The sequence below is a fragment of the Stegodyphus dumicola genome, chromosome 3 (assembly GCF_044657685.1).
Source record: "Stegodyphus dumicola isolate Sdum_Otavi_A_Nest chromosome 3, ASM4465768v1".
Taxonomy (NCBI): Eukaryota; Metazoa; Arthropoda; class Arachnida; order Araneae; family Eresidae; genus Stegodyphus; species Stegodyphus dumicola.
The window spans coordinates 49,554,597-49,573,468 of NC_140770.1; the positions used below are offsets into that span (position 1 = coordinate 49,554,597).

The following is an 18,872-nucleotide window of genomic DNA, read 5'->3' on the forward strand; positions in this document are numbered from 1 at the left end:
GCTAACATGTAATTATTTTTGATCATTTCTGCAGGTAAATTCCTAAAAAATTTGCATTTTAAAATTCACAGATAATTTTATATATGAAAAAATATCATGGAGAAACAAGGTAAAATATCACGGTAATGAACAAGGAAATATTTTCAAAATTCTTATCGAATATCAACATATTTAATACAAATTTCTTCTACCATTCAAACAATTAAAATAATCAATAAAACTACACAGCTCAGCCTTGAAATTGAAATGCAAATAAATAAATGCCATTAGAATTTGAAATTTACAGGAACGATGGTCATGCTACTAGCACAAATGCTCAAAACTGGAAACAAAATAGTCAAATTATCCCGATTTATTCAATGTGGTATATAACCGATATGCGAAGAAATATACGCAATTACGTCTTATCATACTACCAACCGGGACATCTGAGGAATGTTTTGCAACTCCAGATGCACCTGGGTACAGGAATAACACTTCTTAATACCCTCTCTTCCGCAGTTCACATCTAAGTCAAAATTAATTATTGATCTTCGTGTTAGGCGGATGTTGTAGTTTGACCAAGGTACCAAAATCAGCGGCTTTTAGCTCTGGCCAGCTTCAGCTCGATCTCCAAGATTTCTCAATAAATATTTCAGGATTTCGAGGAATATCCGAACTATGAATGTTTGGACCGTTGCGCTACCCTCCTGGGTAACTGGCAATCAGAAAGTCAATTCATGTATGATATACCTCAAAACAGACTGTCAAAGTAAATAGCCAGTAGACTTCCAAGGTGAGAGGGAAGACCTGGGTGAGTAGAATTAGCAGGCAGCAGTTGACCAAAGCTGTTCCAGACGGAAGACAAGTTCGCAGATGCATCAGGCCAAGGTTGCAAGCCAAGTCCATGATGGATATTCGCAATAGCACAAGCAACATGCGGTTTAGCGTTTGCCTGCTCCTAGCCCACCGCTTACTATATAGGAATGGCCATACCATTGGCTTTACGACCAAACTGACATAAAGGTGAACTCTCAGTGTATTAAGAGGAAGACTCAAAGCGTCGGACTTATACATTATGCGATTCGACACCATTATTACAGGACCAAGTTCGATATAACGTTATGGAGTTACTAATTATGGTGTTGGTTATGCATTCTTCGACCATCACCGTTAAAAAAAAAAAAAAAAAAAAAAAAAAAAAAAAAAAAAAAAACTGAAACTCGCCGCTGAAGAAGATAATTCCAGTCTTCCATTCTAGCTCCACTGCAGCCTGGATGTAACATCATACTATATCTTTATAGCGATAGCTTGAAGGTCAATCGAACATACATCCCTGATTATCTGGTTTGTACTCCAATACTGTGGCACAGCCTTCGGATGATTTCTGTAGATACTACTGAACCTAATGATCTTAGTATGCAATGAGTAAATTCCGTAACAGTGGAATAAAGGTAACCCCGCGTCGTCATTTGACGATCCATCTGGGCAGAAGTTAGGCTCTCGCCGCCGCTTACTATCCTCCAAAAGGCGTCACTGTACTTTGAGCTGCTGGATTAGTTACACAGAGTCGAACAATTCTGACCTTTCGGACTAAACACATAGCGATCTACCACAGTGATAAATCAACATCCCCCAGTTCAAGGATTCTGTCCCTCTCCGTTTGTGATAGGCAATCATGAAGTGGCATGTCTACGAACTATTTAGGCAGTTCGTCGACATCGCATTATGAAATCACAAACCTTAATCCGACTTCTTATGTCTCATATGGCAGGATGGTCTCATATGGCATTTGATGAGACTTCATATCATTTAAACCTCTGCCCGAGTAGCTGATTGCAGTCAGGTGCTTAAAATTCTGATCATTTTCAAAAACTAAACCACATCTACAATTCTCCTCACTGAATGGTGTTGTTTTCTTCGTAATGCTGAAATTTCAATAATCAGCAGTATATTTTATTTCAATCACCGCTAATTAAATATCTAGCTAATGTTAAAATATTATTTATAAAGGAATGAAAAGTTTCACAAGGATATAGGAGAAAGAGGTGTTTCGTTGGACATAAGTAATGATTCTCTGAATTAGTAGAAGCCACTGCAACAGACTCAAGTGGCGCAAATACCTAAATTTACAATAAAAACCTTTCAACAGAATGCAGAATATACCCTTTAAATGAGTATTCTTAGAAACTCGTGTTTCCTATTTCGAGGTCAAAGGAAACATAATCCGTTAATCATTTTCTACATATTGATTCAGACAACAGTTGCAGAATTTCTGAGAAACGAGGATATTGACTCGAGCGAAACGTCCAACGGACACGGGTGTGTTCATCAGAACAGAGACGATGGATTAAAATACTTCTATTTCGTTTTATCACACTTTCTAAGATCATACATTTGTATAAATAAAAAATTCAGTGAGAAAATTATATGACAGGAATATTTTTAACTAAATCGTCATAATTTAGAGGTAGTATAATGCAAAAAAAGTGTTGAATAAATTGATTCGAGTCATGTCATCATCAATACCAAGCATTTTAAAAACAGAATAAAACAGGAAAAATATTTACATGAACTAAGCGTTTCTTGAACAAACGAATCATAATTTTGACAAAAATTATTCATACATTTTTTGAAGGATTTTCACTGTACAAGTAACTGGAATCAAAGCAGTAAAAAAATAATTGGAAACAGATTTTACACTCAAGGATAAATTACTGTCTATGCTATTCGAGCTATGTATTAGCTCGAAAAGGCTACAGATAAATAAATTTTAGATGTAAGGTCATGTTTTTATCTTTTCCGGGGAAAACAAATTCTGAAAGCTTTCAGATTTTACATTACGCGCAAAGGAACTTTTTTTACGTTCTGTATGTTTATTTATTAAGTATTGTGTTTTTTGCACTTAAACAATAAAATTCAATTCAACAGCAATATCGCAAAATAATTTTAAAATGAGCATATCTTTAGAATTTCCGATACATAGTCTCGCGCGCTGGAGATTAAATTTTTTTTCTGTATAGTGTTGTCATTGCTTGCTTTGAAATCGTTGCGTTTGTTAATCAAAATCTCATAAATGCTTAACAAAATATGAAATAGATAATAAACCGAATTCCAAATTTGGGCTTTCAGATGCCCATAATATTCGGAGGAGGATTACGTTATCAAAATCTGATGGTTCTAGGTACCGTTGTTTTATCACAATGCGAGAAACATATATACATTTATGCAGATTCTTTATTATTTAATTTCTTTAAATATAACGCATGGCGATAAAATATGGTGGCAACAATCTGAAAAATGATTCAACGTTTTTAGTGATTCGACGCATAATGCCATTTCGAGACTAATAGCCTTTCTGAGCTAAAAATTAAGATGTTAGAATGCGATATGTGGAGCTGTATGGTTATTATTTCGAAATATGCGAGTTTAAATCCTTTAGAACAAAATGGGGAACAAATGACTCACGACGGGCTGCTATGTTATTAAAATTTAATTTCGTCTGCTCAATAGCACGATGCTAGTAAAGCATGTATAGCTGAAAATTTGAATTAAAAATGCATCTAATCTACATACACACACGGATAAATAAATAAACTGCCTTAGAGGTTAGCCTTTAAACAATTTGTTGATTTAATATAACTATTTTGAAATGGCTCCAAATTTGGAAACACCTTCCTGTATTTTTTATCGGACGTCAACTAAAATCTTCCCAACTTTTCGAGTTGTTTAATAGGCTTTTAGGCTAGGATTCTGAAATCTGAGTGACAAAAATGTCCACAAATTCAACGTTTTTGAATAATCTCCCAAAATTTCCAGCAATTCAAAAATTCGAATAATTCATCCCTAAGTTTCAGTAATAAGTAAAAACCTTTTAGAATCTCTCTCAGAAGAGTTGCTTGAACCCCGAAATGACAGGTTTGAAAAGGTTATAACAATTTTTTTTTCCGCAAAGAAAAGAACAATAATGCTTTCTTTTTCATCCAGGAAGTTCAGGAAAATGGCACAGGTGGTCCAATACCGCCTTCTACAGCAGAAGTGAAAGGAATCAATCATAATATTGTTTTCCTGTAACCACAAAGCTAATAACTTTAAGAGTTAATTCCTACAGGACCGGTTTCTTTCTCTCTCGGCAAGGTAATTAGATATAAATTAACAATCACTGTGAAATTTTTGTGCGCATGAACTTGAATTTTTATGGCTAAGAGGAAGAAATGTAAACAACTTGATTCTTCCCCCTTCTATTTGGATGATTATATTTGATGCACTCTCACACACCATTTGTCCAAGGTTTTTGTAAATTGATTCTGATATCATAAAAACAAATTATTTTGTTAAAAATACTTCTCTTAATGAAAGTAATACATTTTTTTAATAAACTGGGTAGATATTTTTAAATTTAAATACTAGTTTTAGTTTAATTACCCAATAAAATTTAATTCCAAATTATGAAATTTATACTAGTTAGTCCAAAGGGATTTGAATCCCGAAGGACTATTAGTTTCGTTTTGGCATTTTGCGTCGGACGGATAAATGTCGGTTCACTTTTCAAACTGTTTACTGCCATAAAATGTTAGAGTCCTGCATTATATTTGAAGAAATTAAATAATGAAAATCTGCGTAAAAGTATGTATATTTATCACATTGTCATAAAATAACGGTACATAGAGTCATCGAATTTTGAATAACGTAATCCTCCAACGAATATGAGCATGTGGAAGACCAAATTTGAAATTTGAAATTTGTTTTATGATCGATTTCCTATTTTTTAAAACTTTGACGAATTTTTGATTAACAAACTCAAGGATTTCAAAGCGAGCAATGCCAACGTTGTGCAGAAAAAACATTTTTATCTCCAGCGCGTGAGTCTCTGTATCGGAAATTCTAAAGATATGCTCGTTTTAAAACTATTTTGCGATATTGCTGTTGCACTGGATCTTATGGTTTAAGTGCGAGGAACATGATATTTAATAAAGAAAGGTAACACACAAAATGTTAAAAAACGCCCCTTTGGACGTAATTTAAAATCTGAAACATTTCAGATTTTTTTTTTATGTTTTTTGCCCAATCTTATTCCCAAGTTTACTTTATGAGATTACGATGTACTCACATAACTTCTAGCAAAAATAGACATATATATTAATTTTAGTGAAATTCCTTCGTATCATAATTGAACAAATAGCAATGAAAAATCGTTGTAATGAAAAAATTATTGAAATAATAAAACACAAACTAATGTAATTTAAAGTTAATTCTCACGTCACACATTAGTTTATTCATTTATATTCCTAATGAAATGTTTATTCATTAGGAAAGTAAATAGTATAATTAAAATTAGCACAAATAAATTGCGGCATCTATACTATTAAAATCTACGAACGTCTGTCGTTAATGTCAGCATTTTAAATAAAAAGCTGTTGCCAATTTTTTTGCTTCATGTTAAGGTAATTGAGATGATATGTTATTACCATGTTAATTCTTTTATTGATATTGAGCAAAAAGTTGTTATATTACATTAAATTAAATCATGACGTCATACGTATATGTATTAACATGAAGTGTCAAAACTTTTCGTTTCTTCGTTTGCCAACAAAAAAATTATTTACGAATTGGTTGTTGCTTGGAAAAAGAAAAGAAACTAACTTACCAAGCCTCACTGATTGGAAGAAACGGCGTTCGCCAAAGTCCTCATCTCCTTTCTTCTTGCTTAAAAGCAAGATTGCTACAGATTGCTTGAAAAGAATGAACTGATTCATATTGAAATGTTTTTGTGCATTTTCTTTTCAGGTGTACATAGAACGTACAGATTTTGCTTTGGGCGCAGCCCGCTCATCTAGTAGGCTTGCCTGCTAGCTTAAAAAATATCGTCCATATTTCAATAAAATTAGTTCCTGGAACGGTTTGCATGCCTTTGAAGACCGATAGTGGAAACTTATACAAATCTTTTGATCTCAAGAGGGAGAGGTATTTGAAAAGGAATTGTTTTATGCAAGTGAATTCAAGATTAGATTCTAATTTGAAATCCAGCTGTATTCCATCTACAGATGAACATCAAATGCAAAAAATACAAAAGCTACTAGCCATTTTGATCTGAAGTAAGATTCAAGGCCGAACAAAACAGCAACAAGAAAATGGATATAGACCACTATTTGCATTACATTCTTTTCAAAGAAGATAAGCAAAGCTTTAGTGCTGTCATAATATGCCTCATACACAATGGACTGAGGTATTTAAGTTTGACTTGTCACTCACAAAATAATGGCAACTGAACCATGGATTTAAATCTCAGAACGACTTAGCGCAAGATTAATTTCTTTTTGGATCACAGTAGGCGATCTGAATCTACTAGTCAACAAACAAATGACAGAATGTTTCAAACACGCGGGTAAGAAGAAAACTTTTTATGGTTCTAAACGAAATTGCGCTTAATTGACATAAATCGTGATATATTTACTTACTTACATTTTACACTCTTTTATACTTCTGTGTGTGAAAGTTGCAACAACATGAAGAACCAGAACTAATTACCAGAACTAAATGAAGTTTAGCCTGTATGTGGAGAGTAGTGATATAGGGAATTTACAAATCAATATAAGAATACTAAATATCAAAAATCAATATGTGATTTATAATAAGATCTTATTATAAGCCACTATGATTTATAATAAGAAATTTTCAAATTAGAGGTATGACTTTTTTATTTAGTTTTCTCTTATAAACATGTCTGCTAGCTTCCTTCTATTTATGAAACTCCTGGTTCAAATGATACGTTAACCAATCCAGGACAATATCACGTTTGCTTTATACGCCCCCCTAAAAAGGTACACCGCACCCCCCCCCCCAAAAAGAGGGAAACAGTTATATATCTCCCGTTCTACTGGGCCGATTGACGAAATTCGAAGCGCGTTTTTCATATCTCAAAAGTGCGACTTAGGATATATATTAGATTTATATATAACATTGTTCTAATGTAAGTATTCTGACACAAAATCAGACTTTTTCTGAAATGCCATGCCAATTGTTTTACATATTTCGATTCTACGTCTCAAATGTTGCCTAGATATTAAATTTTGTAAAATTTGGTGCGAAATTTACAGAGAAATTCAAAAATTTATCTTGGCTTCTTTTTTCAGTTTGCGCGAAGAATAATTTATTTGCGAATTTCTTAATTTGTAGCAACCTTTTTTTTAGTCCAAAGGGATTTGAATCCCGAAGGACTATTAGTTTCGTTTTGGCATTTTGCGTCGAACTCATAAATGTCGGTTCACTTTTCAAACTGTTGCCACAAAATGTTAGAGTCCTGCATTATATTTGAAGAAATTAAATAATGAAAAATCTGCATAAATGTATGTATATTTCTCGGATTGTGATAAAACAACGGTACATAGAGTCATCCAATTTTGAATAACGTAATCCTCCAACGAATATGAGCATGTGGAAGACCAAATTTGAAATTTGAAATTTGTTTTATGATCGATTTCCTATTTTTTAAAACTTTGACGAATTTTTGATTAACAAACTCAAGGATTTCAAAGCGAGCAATGGCAACGTTGTGCAGAAAAAACATTTTTATCTCCAGCGCGTGAGTCTCTGTATCGGAAATTCTAAAGATATGCTCGTTTTAAAACTATTTTGCGATATTGCTGTTGCACTGGATCTTATGGTTTAAGTGCGAGGAACATGATATTTAATAAAGAAAGGTAACACACAAAATGTTAAAAAACGCCCCTTTGGACGTAATTTAAAATCTGAAACATTTCATTTTTTTTTTTTTTTTTTTTTTTAAATCGTTGTAAACAAAAGGGGAAAAAAGACATTGTTCATTATTTCAAATAATTTTAACAAAGCGCGTAAACCACATTTGGCGTTATTATCACTTATAATAAATATGCCAAATTTCAAAATGAGTCAATATGTAAATAATTCACGTATATGATAGGAAATTTTGAATAAAAGGTCTTAATTTTTTGCAGGTATGCTTAGAAATACATTTACTTTAACATGAGGGTAAAAATTTAATTGTTTTTTCGAAAAATATATAAAAATACCAATTAAAAAATTAATCATAAAAAATGGCAGAATTTTATTCGGAATGAACCTAAATTTCGAATTATGGAAGAAGGAATCAAGGTAATTTAATAAACAAAAGAGACGTTAATAAATATATATCAAATTCAATTAACATTGGAGAGCTGAAATTTTGAGATCTAATTTTTTAAAAACTAATCGTGCGGTTCTTAAAAAGATAACATACTCATTCATTTTGCATAGGATCCCCTTGAATAATAAATAAAAAGCATACTCGATTTTTAAGGAAACTGAAAATCCAAACTTTTAGTGTTACTCTACGTATCTGATTTTTGAATCAGCCTTCCTATTACGCACTGTTACAGGCGTCACCATAAATCGAACAGACACAACAACTGTTGCCAGCACAATATTTTTTATATGATACAGAAAAAGAAATATGATTTGGTATTACATCATCGCATTTCAAAGTAGCGACACACAATAGGAAAAATATTGATGGATGTTTCCGCCATTCACACAAAAAAACATGACAGATTTAAAAGACGGGAGACAAAATCCAATACATCACTTTTCTCGCTCACAGATGCTATAGTAAACATCTGTAAGGAAGCATAACACATGTTGTTCAAAAAGATTACATGCATCTTACGCAACAAATTACAACAAACTTTCAGCGCACTTGCTTTTTTTATCTGTATTCTTAAGCTTTTATAAGAGTAACTTCTTCACAGCTTTAGGCTCACAAGTGGCCCGAGTTCAGAAGACTGCTAACATTGGTAATGATGTGGCATTGGCTATTAATGTTCAAACTAATTTATGATTAGCAACAGCAAAAATTACAAACAAATAGCTAAGTTTAAATGAGCCTCTACTAGAATAACAACATTCGAAAACCAAAGTAATCATGAATCATAACTCGTTGCCATTCAACATAAAAGAAATATAAATATTAACAAAATGCTAATTTTATGAAATCATTAAACACATGAAAAAATATAACATAATTAATAATGATAATAGATAATTCCAGGATGGATTAAGGATAATTTAATTCGCAATAATAAAAGACGACGTTACTTTGTTGTTCGGAAGCTTAGTTTTTCAAGATTGGCAACAAATCCACTATTCTGCTAAGTTTCAAATGTAAACAAATATGGCTGCTAAGGTAAAAAAATTAAGCTTAGCCGCACTTAAACAACTTTTAAATTGCTGATAATTCTACAACTATACCATGCAGATTAACTAAAGGCATAGAAACTTTAACAGGAAGATAAGAACAACATAATTCAATCACTTTTAAAGCAAAAAAATGCAGAATTTACAATCATGTAAGAATAAACACTGAGCCGAGTAACAGAGTGAATACATATATTTATATATTTTTTGGTTCGGCCGATTGCAACTAAAATATGACGTGCACATCTGCATGTTATAGCAGTCCTATATACAAAATTTCAACGTTCTGAGGCTAGTCGTTGTTGAGTTATACGAGATATGTACGTACAGACGCCACGAAAAAAATCTCTTCTGAATTCATTTTAAATCAGTTTTATAATTCATTTGAGGACAGAGTCCTTTATTCTGTCCTTGCGTACAGATGTCACGCAAAATTATCGTTAAATTGCATTCGATAGCGGTCAAAATGGATGTTTTCGTTGAAATATGATAACCGAAATTCTCCGCGATTACAATTCCTTTTTACTTCGTACAAGGAAGTAAACAGACACAATAAAAACAATGGTTTGAAAGCCAATCAAAAATTAATTTTTTTATGTATGGTAAATTTTAAAGCACAGTCCATCATTAGAATATTACAGCAGATAAGTCAAATAGAATATATTTGCAAATATTCGATCATTAGAATACCTTGAAAAATACTAACGTTCTTTTTTTCCCCCTTACAAAATTACATTAAGCTATTAAACAATAACTATTTCTTAAAAAATTACTATTAAAGTCTAATAACTCTTAATTACTCAAAGCTAATAATTATTTTTGACTGCCTGAACTGACTTTAGTAATTATTTTCATTCACTCAAGCGCGTGACGCATATAAAGTTACGTTTAAAACACAGACCTTTAGATTAACCCTTAGCGCTCCGTTGGCTCCGCCACGGGGCCATCCGGCATTTGTTCCGCAGCTCCGTAGGCTCCGCTGTGGAGCTAAATGTTTTTAGCTCTGTTGGCTCTCCGCAACGGGACCATCCGGCATTTGTACCGCAGCTCCGTAGGCTCCGCTGTGGATCCAAATGCTTTTAGCTGTGTTGGCTCCGCTACGGGACCACCCGGCGTTTGTTCCACAGCTCCGTAGGCTCCGATGTTTTTACCATGATTACGCATAGGATGCTGCGGTATCGTCGGCGTTGGCAATTGTTATCTGTAGTTAAAACGTGCTCAGTCTTTGTACTGCTACAATTAAACCATTTTTTGGCCATTTTTATGGTTAGCAACATGGAGAAAAATAATTGTTGTGATGAGAATTTAGAATTGAGTGGTAGTGAAGACGAGTTTGATTTTAAAGTGTTAAAAGATATTGAGAAATACAATGTTGGTTATTATTCTGACACTTCAAGTAGTGGTTCCGAAATTATACTACCAAAGAGACGACGAATGAGAATTATTGAGAGTGAAGATGAAGATTCGCAAGAAGACTTCGATGTGACACTTGCCCAAGTAAATCCAAGATGCACATAAGAGATTATTTTCAAAGATATCACACCCTGGTGAATCAGAAAATTTAATATTTATCTTTCATTTGCAAGAAGAAAGTGCATATGCATAAAATAAATAAAATTTATATTCACTAGCACGTGTAATTCTTCTCACTTAAAATAAGACTCCATTCCACTGCGAAACTGTGCCGGAGTTGCTAGTAGGCAGTGTACAAAAATGTGCGGAGCGCTAAGGGTTAATATTATACTGCATTTCAGCGTAAATGGAGTTTCATGTTTAACAAATGTAATCAGCGTTCAATCTGAAATAAATATCATTTCAGCTTAACTAAATATCAGAAATTATTTAGCGTGCATAGAAAATAGGTAGGCTTCCCTATAGAATTTTTGCTCCTTAGTATTTTGCAAACAAAAATTATAAATAATTTACAGCTAATAGTTATTTGCATTTATTATTTCTCAATTAGAGAAGATATGTTTACTAATCTAGTAAGTAATCTAGTAGATGTGTACGTTTCGAAGTACATATTATGAACGGTAAAAAAAATAAATGAATGAAAAAAATCTGAAAACTTTCAGATCTTATACTACGCCCAAGGATGGCATTTTTTTCACGTTCTTTGGGTTACCTTTATTTATTAAATATCGTGTTCTTCGCACTTAAACCATACAGTTCAGTTCAACAGCAATATGGAAAAATAATTTTTAAATGAGCATATCTTTTGAATTTCCGATACACAGTCTCGCGCGCTGAAGATAAAAATGTTCCCCCCCTCCCCCCGTACAATGTTGCCATTGCTCACTTTGAAATGGTTAAATTTGTTAATCAAAAATTCGTTAAAGTTTTACAAAATATGAAATCGATCATAAAACAAATTTCAAATTCCAAATTAGGGCTTCTAGAATGCCCATATTTGGTGGAAGAGTACGTTATTCAAAATTGGATGGCTCTATAAGTACCGCTGTTTTATCATAATGCGAGAAACATACATACATTTATGCAGATTCTTCATTTTTAATTTCTTTAAATATAACACACGGCGATAATATTTGGTGGCAACAAATTGAAAAGTGAACTGACATTTAGATAATATTTGGTGGCAACAAATTAAAAAATGAACTGAAATTTAAAGTTTTCAACGCAAAATGCTAAAACGAAATTAATGGCCCTTCTGGACTAAAAATAAGAAATTAAACATGTTGACTGCCGCGCGCATTTTACGTGGTTTGCCCATGGCACCAACGTGAACTTTTTATTATGCGATGAATATTACGTTGAAATATTATCTACAGAATATAAGGTAAATTATATATTCGTGTTTAATGCATTTCACGTGGTGATCTCCGAGGCGCTGTAGACCACTTTTGCGATTTAGCATTTAAATTTTTGCGATTTATTATTCTTGAAACCATTATCGTAACAATGGTATTATTTAAAATTTTATCTATTATATAAGTTTATTATTTAGTTATATAAATATATATTTATTTATTATATAAGTTTTGGTATATATTCTAATTATGCATTTTTACTATTGGTCACGTCGCCGGTCGCCCCCAAGGCGCTGTAGCCAAGTCGAGTGCGGGTGACCTCCATAGCAGTCAACGTTCTAAATTCAAAGAGTATATTAAAGAAAAAAATTTAATTTTACACAGCTATTAGTTTATGTATAAATATGAGTTTGTGATTCTACTTAAATGAAAAGTCCAAAGCACTATACTCCATTATAAATCGTACCTACTAAATTTCAGCATTCAGACTTTATATAGCATAAACGACTTTACGAAAAATGATTGGAGGATTACGAAAAAGCAAACGAAGCCTTTTGCCTTAGGATGGATGGCTTCGTGAAGGATTTTCTATGACTGGCATTCACAATATACGCATCAATCGTGTTTGCCAGGTAGCAAATTCCAAGTTTCAAACCTGCATATCAACTCTTACATTTTATGAGCGCCTCTATTGCTGGGCATTATTTTACAGAAACTCAAATTTCAGGGATCAAAGGACATAGCGGCCATTTTGCTAACGATCAGGCAGATGAATGAGCCAAAGAAGCTGCTCTTAATCATGATGGTATACAAAACATCCATCGGTTCAATTAAAAATATAGGCAACATTTGTGAATAATACTTCATAGGGAAGAAGCACATATAATATGATTTCCAATGTAAGCTTCACATCTATATACAATAATCCTTCATAAAATTATTATATAGCAAGACACGAACCCTTCATCTCATATATTTCTACGCAAGAAATATGGCAAATTCTGACAAATGCATACGTGGGGGAAAAGGAACTCCTGATCATTACACTTTGCCATGCCCTTTAACTGAGTATTATCACATAAAATCGCCATAAATTGATTGCCTAGCATTCCAAAGATTTCTAGTTAAAATAAACATCAGTATCCTAAAATTCAAAATACTGTTCAATTAAAAATATAGGCAACATTTGTGGAATAATACTTCATAGGGAAGAAGCACATATAATATGATTTCCAATGTAAGCTTCACATCTATATACAATAATCCTTCATAAAATTATTATATAGCAAGACACGAACCCTTCATCTCATATATTTCTACGCAAGAAATATGGCAAATTCTGACAAATACATACGTGGGGGAAAAGGAACTCCTGATCATTACACTTTGCCATGCCCTTTAACTGAGTATTATCACATAAAATCGCCATAAATTGATCGCCTAGCATTCCAAAGATTTCTAGTTAAAATAAACATCAGTATCCTAAAATTCAAAATACTGTTCAATTAAAAATAAAGGCAACATTTGTGGAATAATACTTCATAGGGAAGAAGCACATATAATATGATTTCCAATGTAAGCTTCACATCTATATACAATAATCCTTCATAAAATTATTATATAGCAAGACACGAACCCTTCATCTCATATATTTCTACGCAAGAAATATGGCAAATTCTGACAAATGCATACGTGGGGGAAAAGGAACTCCTGATCATTACACTTTGCCATGCCCTTTAACTGAGTATTATCACATAAAATCGCCATAAATTGATCGCCTATCATTCCAAAGATTTCTAGTTAAAATAAACATCAGTATCCTAAAATTCAAAATACTATTCAACGACTCTTTTCCTAAGGTCTAGATCTTTTTGAAGTATGAATTCCTGACGCTGCATAAATGTAATGAACTTTTAATGTTCAAAAGGATTCCACTTATGAACTTAATAAACTGTAACCTGCTCCAACATAAACTTTGAAGTACCTTTAAAAAAATGTGCTCGGTTTCTTCTCAAAATTATTTTCTGTATTGAGCGTTTTCATTTCCAAAATCCTGAGCTTTCAGATTGTTACTCACACTGTTTTTTGATGCTACAGTGGAACCTCGAGATACGAGTTTAATTCGTTCCAGCATTGAGCTCGTATACTTCCCCATTAAAAATAATGGAAATCCAGTTAATCCGTTCCGCAACCGCAAAAATATCAACATAAAAATCAATTTTTCTAATAAATAGCACTGGTAAATAATATAACCGTAGTTTAGCTTTATGATACCTTCCGACACCGACTTTAACTGCTTCTCGTTAATCCACACCAGCAACAGCTTCTAGGAGTTTTGGACGGTTGCTTGGGAGTAACCGTAACTCCTTTTCCTACATCAAATTTCATAATTTCTTCCTTCTTCTTCAAAATAGTGCAGATCGTCGACGTCGAAAGGTCGTAAGTCTTCGCCAATTCTGTCACTCTTACACCACGCTTACGTTTTCTATGATTTCTTTCTTAATTTCAACGGTCGTGGCTTGTTTCGTTTTCTTTGCAGCACTATCTGAGGCAACAATCTTCTTGGGAGGCATCGTGAAATAATTATTTTCACGTTAAATGTCATAAACAATTAACTAACAAGCGCACAAACACGTAGATCAAACGACACAACTGACGAGGGGATACCTCGAGTTGAGCCGGATCGGGAAATGCCGCCACGCATACCAACAGCCTGGCTCATTGCTCGTTACTCGAGTCAATGCTCATTTAGAGAGAAATCTTCCGCTCATACTTTCCTCGTATCTCGAGGTTCCACTGTATTCTCAAATGATTTCAACCCGTGGACGCTTTAGTATATTTACTACAGTTCATTATAACATTGTTTTGGCAGTAATTATTTATCTCATTATAATTATCAGTTAGGTATTTTTGTCACACCGAAACAAATGTTCTCAATTTGTGAATTTAAAATTGTACTGTAATCTCTTATCTCCTAAATCATTACTTTTAGTGAATATTGGATGCGAGGTGTATGGTGGGATTGCACGATGCATTTATAATAGGTAAACTCGAGAAAGCTTCAGGTGCTCAAGTCCTCAACCTTTTCTATGTGAACTTTTATAGAGTCTGAAATTTTTTTTCGGGGGAGGGGAAGTTAGCGTGGGAAGGCATTACCAGTTGACCCGTGGTATATCGCTGTTGTTCCCCATACTTTTATCTGTAGCTGTACAGAAATAAACTCAAAAGACGCATTCGTTTCATCATACATATGAAGACATGCTATTGAGAAAGGTTTTAATGATTATTAAAAAATTCCCACATTGAGATAATGCACAAAAATTGCCAGCAAAATACAGAAACACAAAATCTATTTATTCCACGACTTAACTAAAACCTAGATCAAAAGTAGCATTGTTTTAAACATTAAATTTCAAGAATATGCCCAACAGGGCGCTGGCAGCTGGCATATCTGCAAACATCATTTTTACACACTTTTATATATTTTACTTTAATTCCAGCCAATTCAAAGGAACGGAAAACATCTCTAAACTTGAATTTCGTTTAATTGCTATGGTTACTAACTCTGCCTTATGTAGAAGTAGCGAAAACAGCAAGTCATTCTTAAGGACATCAGCAAAATTGTAAATAATCACGGCGTATCCCAATTATGGCAAGGTCAAATTTCAGCAAAACGGAGACAAGTGATGACGCAGCTCATTTTAAAAAAAAAAAACTTTAATGAGTTTTGAAGTACTTTCGTGACTAAAGTGGACATTAACATATCTATACTCTTTTTACCAAAAATGGAAATGCAAGAAAGGTATAGTTTTAAAATAACGTTTTTCGAAATCATGCTGTGACTCTTTCAAAGATCGGTTTGCCAAATTTTCATTTGACAAATTTGATATCTATCATTTGGCAATCAAGTTTGTCAAATTAAAATTTTATTATTAAATACGTACTTCCAATTATTGTCAATTACTCTTAATTTAATTACTAACGACGCAAATTTTAACTGCGCGTTACCTTGATGAATGATATTCCCAGAGGGGAAAATATCACTCTCTGTACCCACTACGACCTTTTATTGTTTTAAATTTCTAACTATATTTCCGATGTGATCATGCTAACAAATGATTTATCTAAAGAAAGACAAGAGAAAAATTTTGTCATTTAGAATTACCAGTCTTCTCAATACAACTGTGCAGCAAACTCGTTGAACACTGCTAATCCACATCTCGGTGAATGCGGTGGCTTGCCTAAGAATTGTCAAGATTTTCCTACGTGTAACTTCCATGCGAGCCAGTTTCTTTTAAAATGTACTCCACAAATGCATCCGCTCTCTTGGCAAATATCCTCGTCTCAGTACTTACTAGTTTGACGTTTGTCATCCCTTTTTGGCCTTTTTTTAAACACACAACCCAGTCCCTTTTTCCACGAAATTCATCCAAGTCTTCTAACATATCTTGGCTTGCACTTTCAATAATTCGCATGCTTCACCTCTTCGGTGATGTAATTTTGCTACCACTGTTGAAATATCAGAATCATAATCAACATTGTCATCTACAGATGGTGTTCAAACATTTTTGTAACGATTTTGCAAAGATTTATATACAAACAAACCTCATAATATTATTTTTTAATATGTTCAATCTGATAGACCTTTCGTTGTACTATCATATCACATCTTGATTTCGAAGATAAATATCCTTTTCTTAAAACCATCAAGGTTGATTTTATTTCACTCCTCCTTCACCATCTTCCAGAGTCCATCCAATGTGTTTTGGACACGCGTATGGACCTTATAAGAGATAGACTAACCCAGTGGGCGGAGGGGGAGCGTGCGTCACCGACATGTCCGCAAGAGAGAGTAGAGACGATCTGGTTTACTTTAACACTGAAACTTATGGCGTTTGTATCACATAACTGTTTTTAATTATTAAATGTGTTACGTTGTATAGTGATGCGATTATGAAAGTCACAGTTATTTTCAAATAGGATTTAATAGATCCAATGTGTGGATGGACTTTTCCAGAGTCCATCCATCCACACATTGGATGGACTCTAGATAATTAACCATCTTCCAGAGTCCATCCAATGTGTTTTGGGTACGCGCATGGACCTTATAAGAGATAGACTAACCCAGTGGGCGGGGCGCGCGTCACCGACATGTCCGCAAGAGAGAGTAGAGACGATCTGGTTTACTTTAACACTGAAACTTATGGCGTTTGTATCACATAACTGTTTTTAATTATTAAATGTGATACGTTGTATAGTGATGCGATTATGAAAGTCACAGTTATTTTCAAATAGGATTTAATAAATCTCATTAAAGCACTTTTTACTGCATTTCGTGCATTTTTTTCACGCGTAATTCTTGCACAAACATCTTTACTTTGGTAAAACGGTAAACACTGTAAGCACAAAATTTATGAACTTAATTTTGCATAAATATAAAGTAAAATTAAATAATATTGATAGTACATAATGTTTTGAAATAAATAAGGTAAAATTAAACAAGATCTGTTTTTCTTTTTTTTCTTTTTATTTTATTTAACGAACATTTTCAGGCAGTGATTTTCAAAACTATAATAACATTACAAAACGATCATTTATTTGATTATATCATAATTAAATTATTAACATTAAAGTGGATTATTTATTTTAGTAATTTATAAAATTCGGAGCATAAAAGATAAAATAAAATTTAGAAGCACTCAGATTTTATATTACGCCCAAAAGGAACCTTTTTTTAACATTTTGTGTGTTACCTGTTGAATATCATGATTCTTCGTCCGTAAACCACATACATTTGAAAACAGCATTTCTTTAGAATTTCCGCACGGGAGATAAAAATGTTATTTTCTGTACAGTACTACCATTGCTCGCTTTAAACTCGTTGAGTTTGTTAATCAAAACTTCGTTAAAATTTTACAAAATATGGAAAAGATTAAAACGAATTCGAAATTCGACCTCCTAATGACCATGTTTGGGTGGAGGATTACATTATTCAAAATTTGATGACTCTAGATTCCGTCGTTTTTGTCACAGTGCGAGAAACATACATGTATTCATGCAGATTCTTCATTATTTAATTTCTTTAAATATAATACACTGCGGTAATGCTTGGTAACAACAATTTTCAAGGAGACACCGACATTTATAGTGAAGCAGCGCAAAATGCCGCTTCAAGCTAATAAATTAAATCAACAGTCAATAAAAAAATCTTATGCAGAACTAAAAATAAATTAAAAAAATAATCACTATAAAATACAAGCAACATTAATTATTACGGTTAAATACAATTTTAATACTAGAATTAAATGTATAACAATTAAGGGAGTCAAAAATATTTATCACTATGCTTGTATTATGAAATATAATTGAAATAAAATTCTTTTATAGAAATTGTGCTATAATACACATCTATAATTTTAAAAAAAGCAGCACAATTTAGAATTTTAAACAAAACTTTCAAAAATTCGTTTTTATATATTTTAGTATTTTTTACTTACTTACGAAAATAAAAAGCATAAAAATAAAAAGCAGGTTTAAAATATTATTTTCTAAAAGTAGTAGTTACAAATTTCCTTACTGCATAGGAAAAGCTAAAAAAAAGCCCTGAAAGCATGCATTAGCTTTATAATTATTTGCAACGCTAATTATGCTTGATAAATATATGCTAAATTTTTTAAAATCAATCTCAGTTTCAAAAATAAAAATATGCAGAAATTCTAATTTGTGAAATAAGGCGATACAACCAGCTTTTTCTTGACAATCATACACGCTGCAATAGGCAACCACTGTTAAATTTCTGCAAGTCGTCCCTACTCCTCCGGATGTGATCAAGGTGACAGCTGGGAACGTGTCAGACGAGGGAGAAAACCCATTTGGGTTGGTCTATTTCTTATAAGGTCCATGGGCATGCGGTAAGCA

At 33.0% G+C, this 18,872-nt stretch overlaps 1 protein-coding gene across 3 annotated transcripts in view; it reads right to left on the minus strand.

Annotated features, from left to right (window-relative positions):
- Positions 1–18,872, minus strand: part of LOC118180875 (BAR/IMD domain-containing adapter protein 2-like) — a 259,049-nt gene that overhangs the window by 119,746 nt on the left and 120,431 nt on the right. Inside the window, exon 1 of one of the 3 annotated variants that reach the window (XM_085812874.1) lies at positions 16,120–16,188. The exons of the other annotated variants lie outside the window; for them this stretch is intronic. Within the exon in view, the coding sequence (XP_085669000.1) occupies positions 16,120–16,173 (54 nt within the window). The 5' untranslated portion in view covers positions 16,174–16,188. Of the gene's footprint in view, positions 1–16,119; positions 16,189–18,872 lie in introns of those variants that run through there. 3 annotated transcript variants of the gene reach the window in all.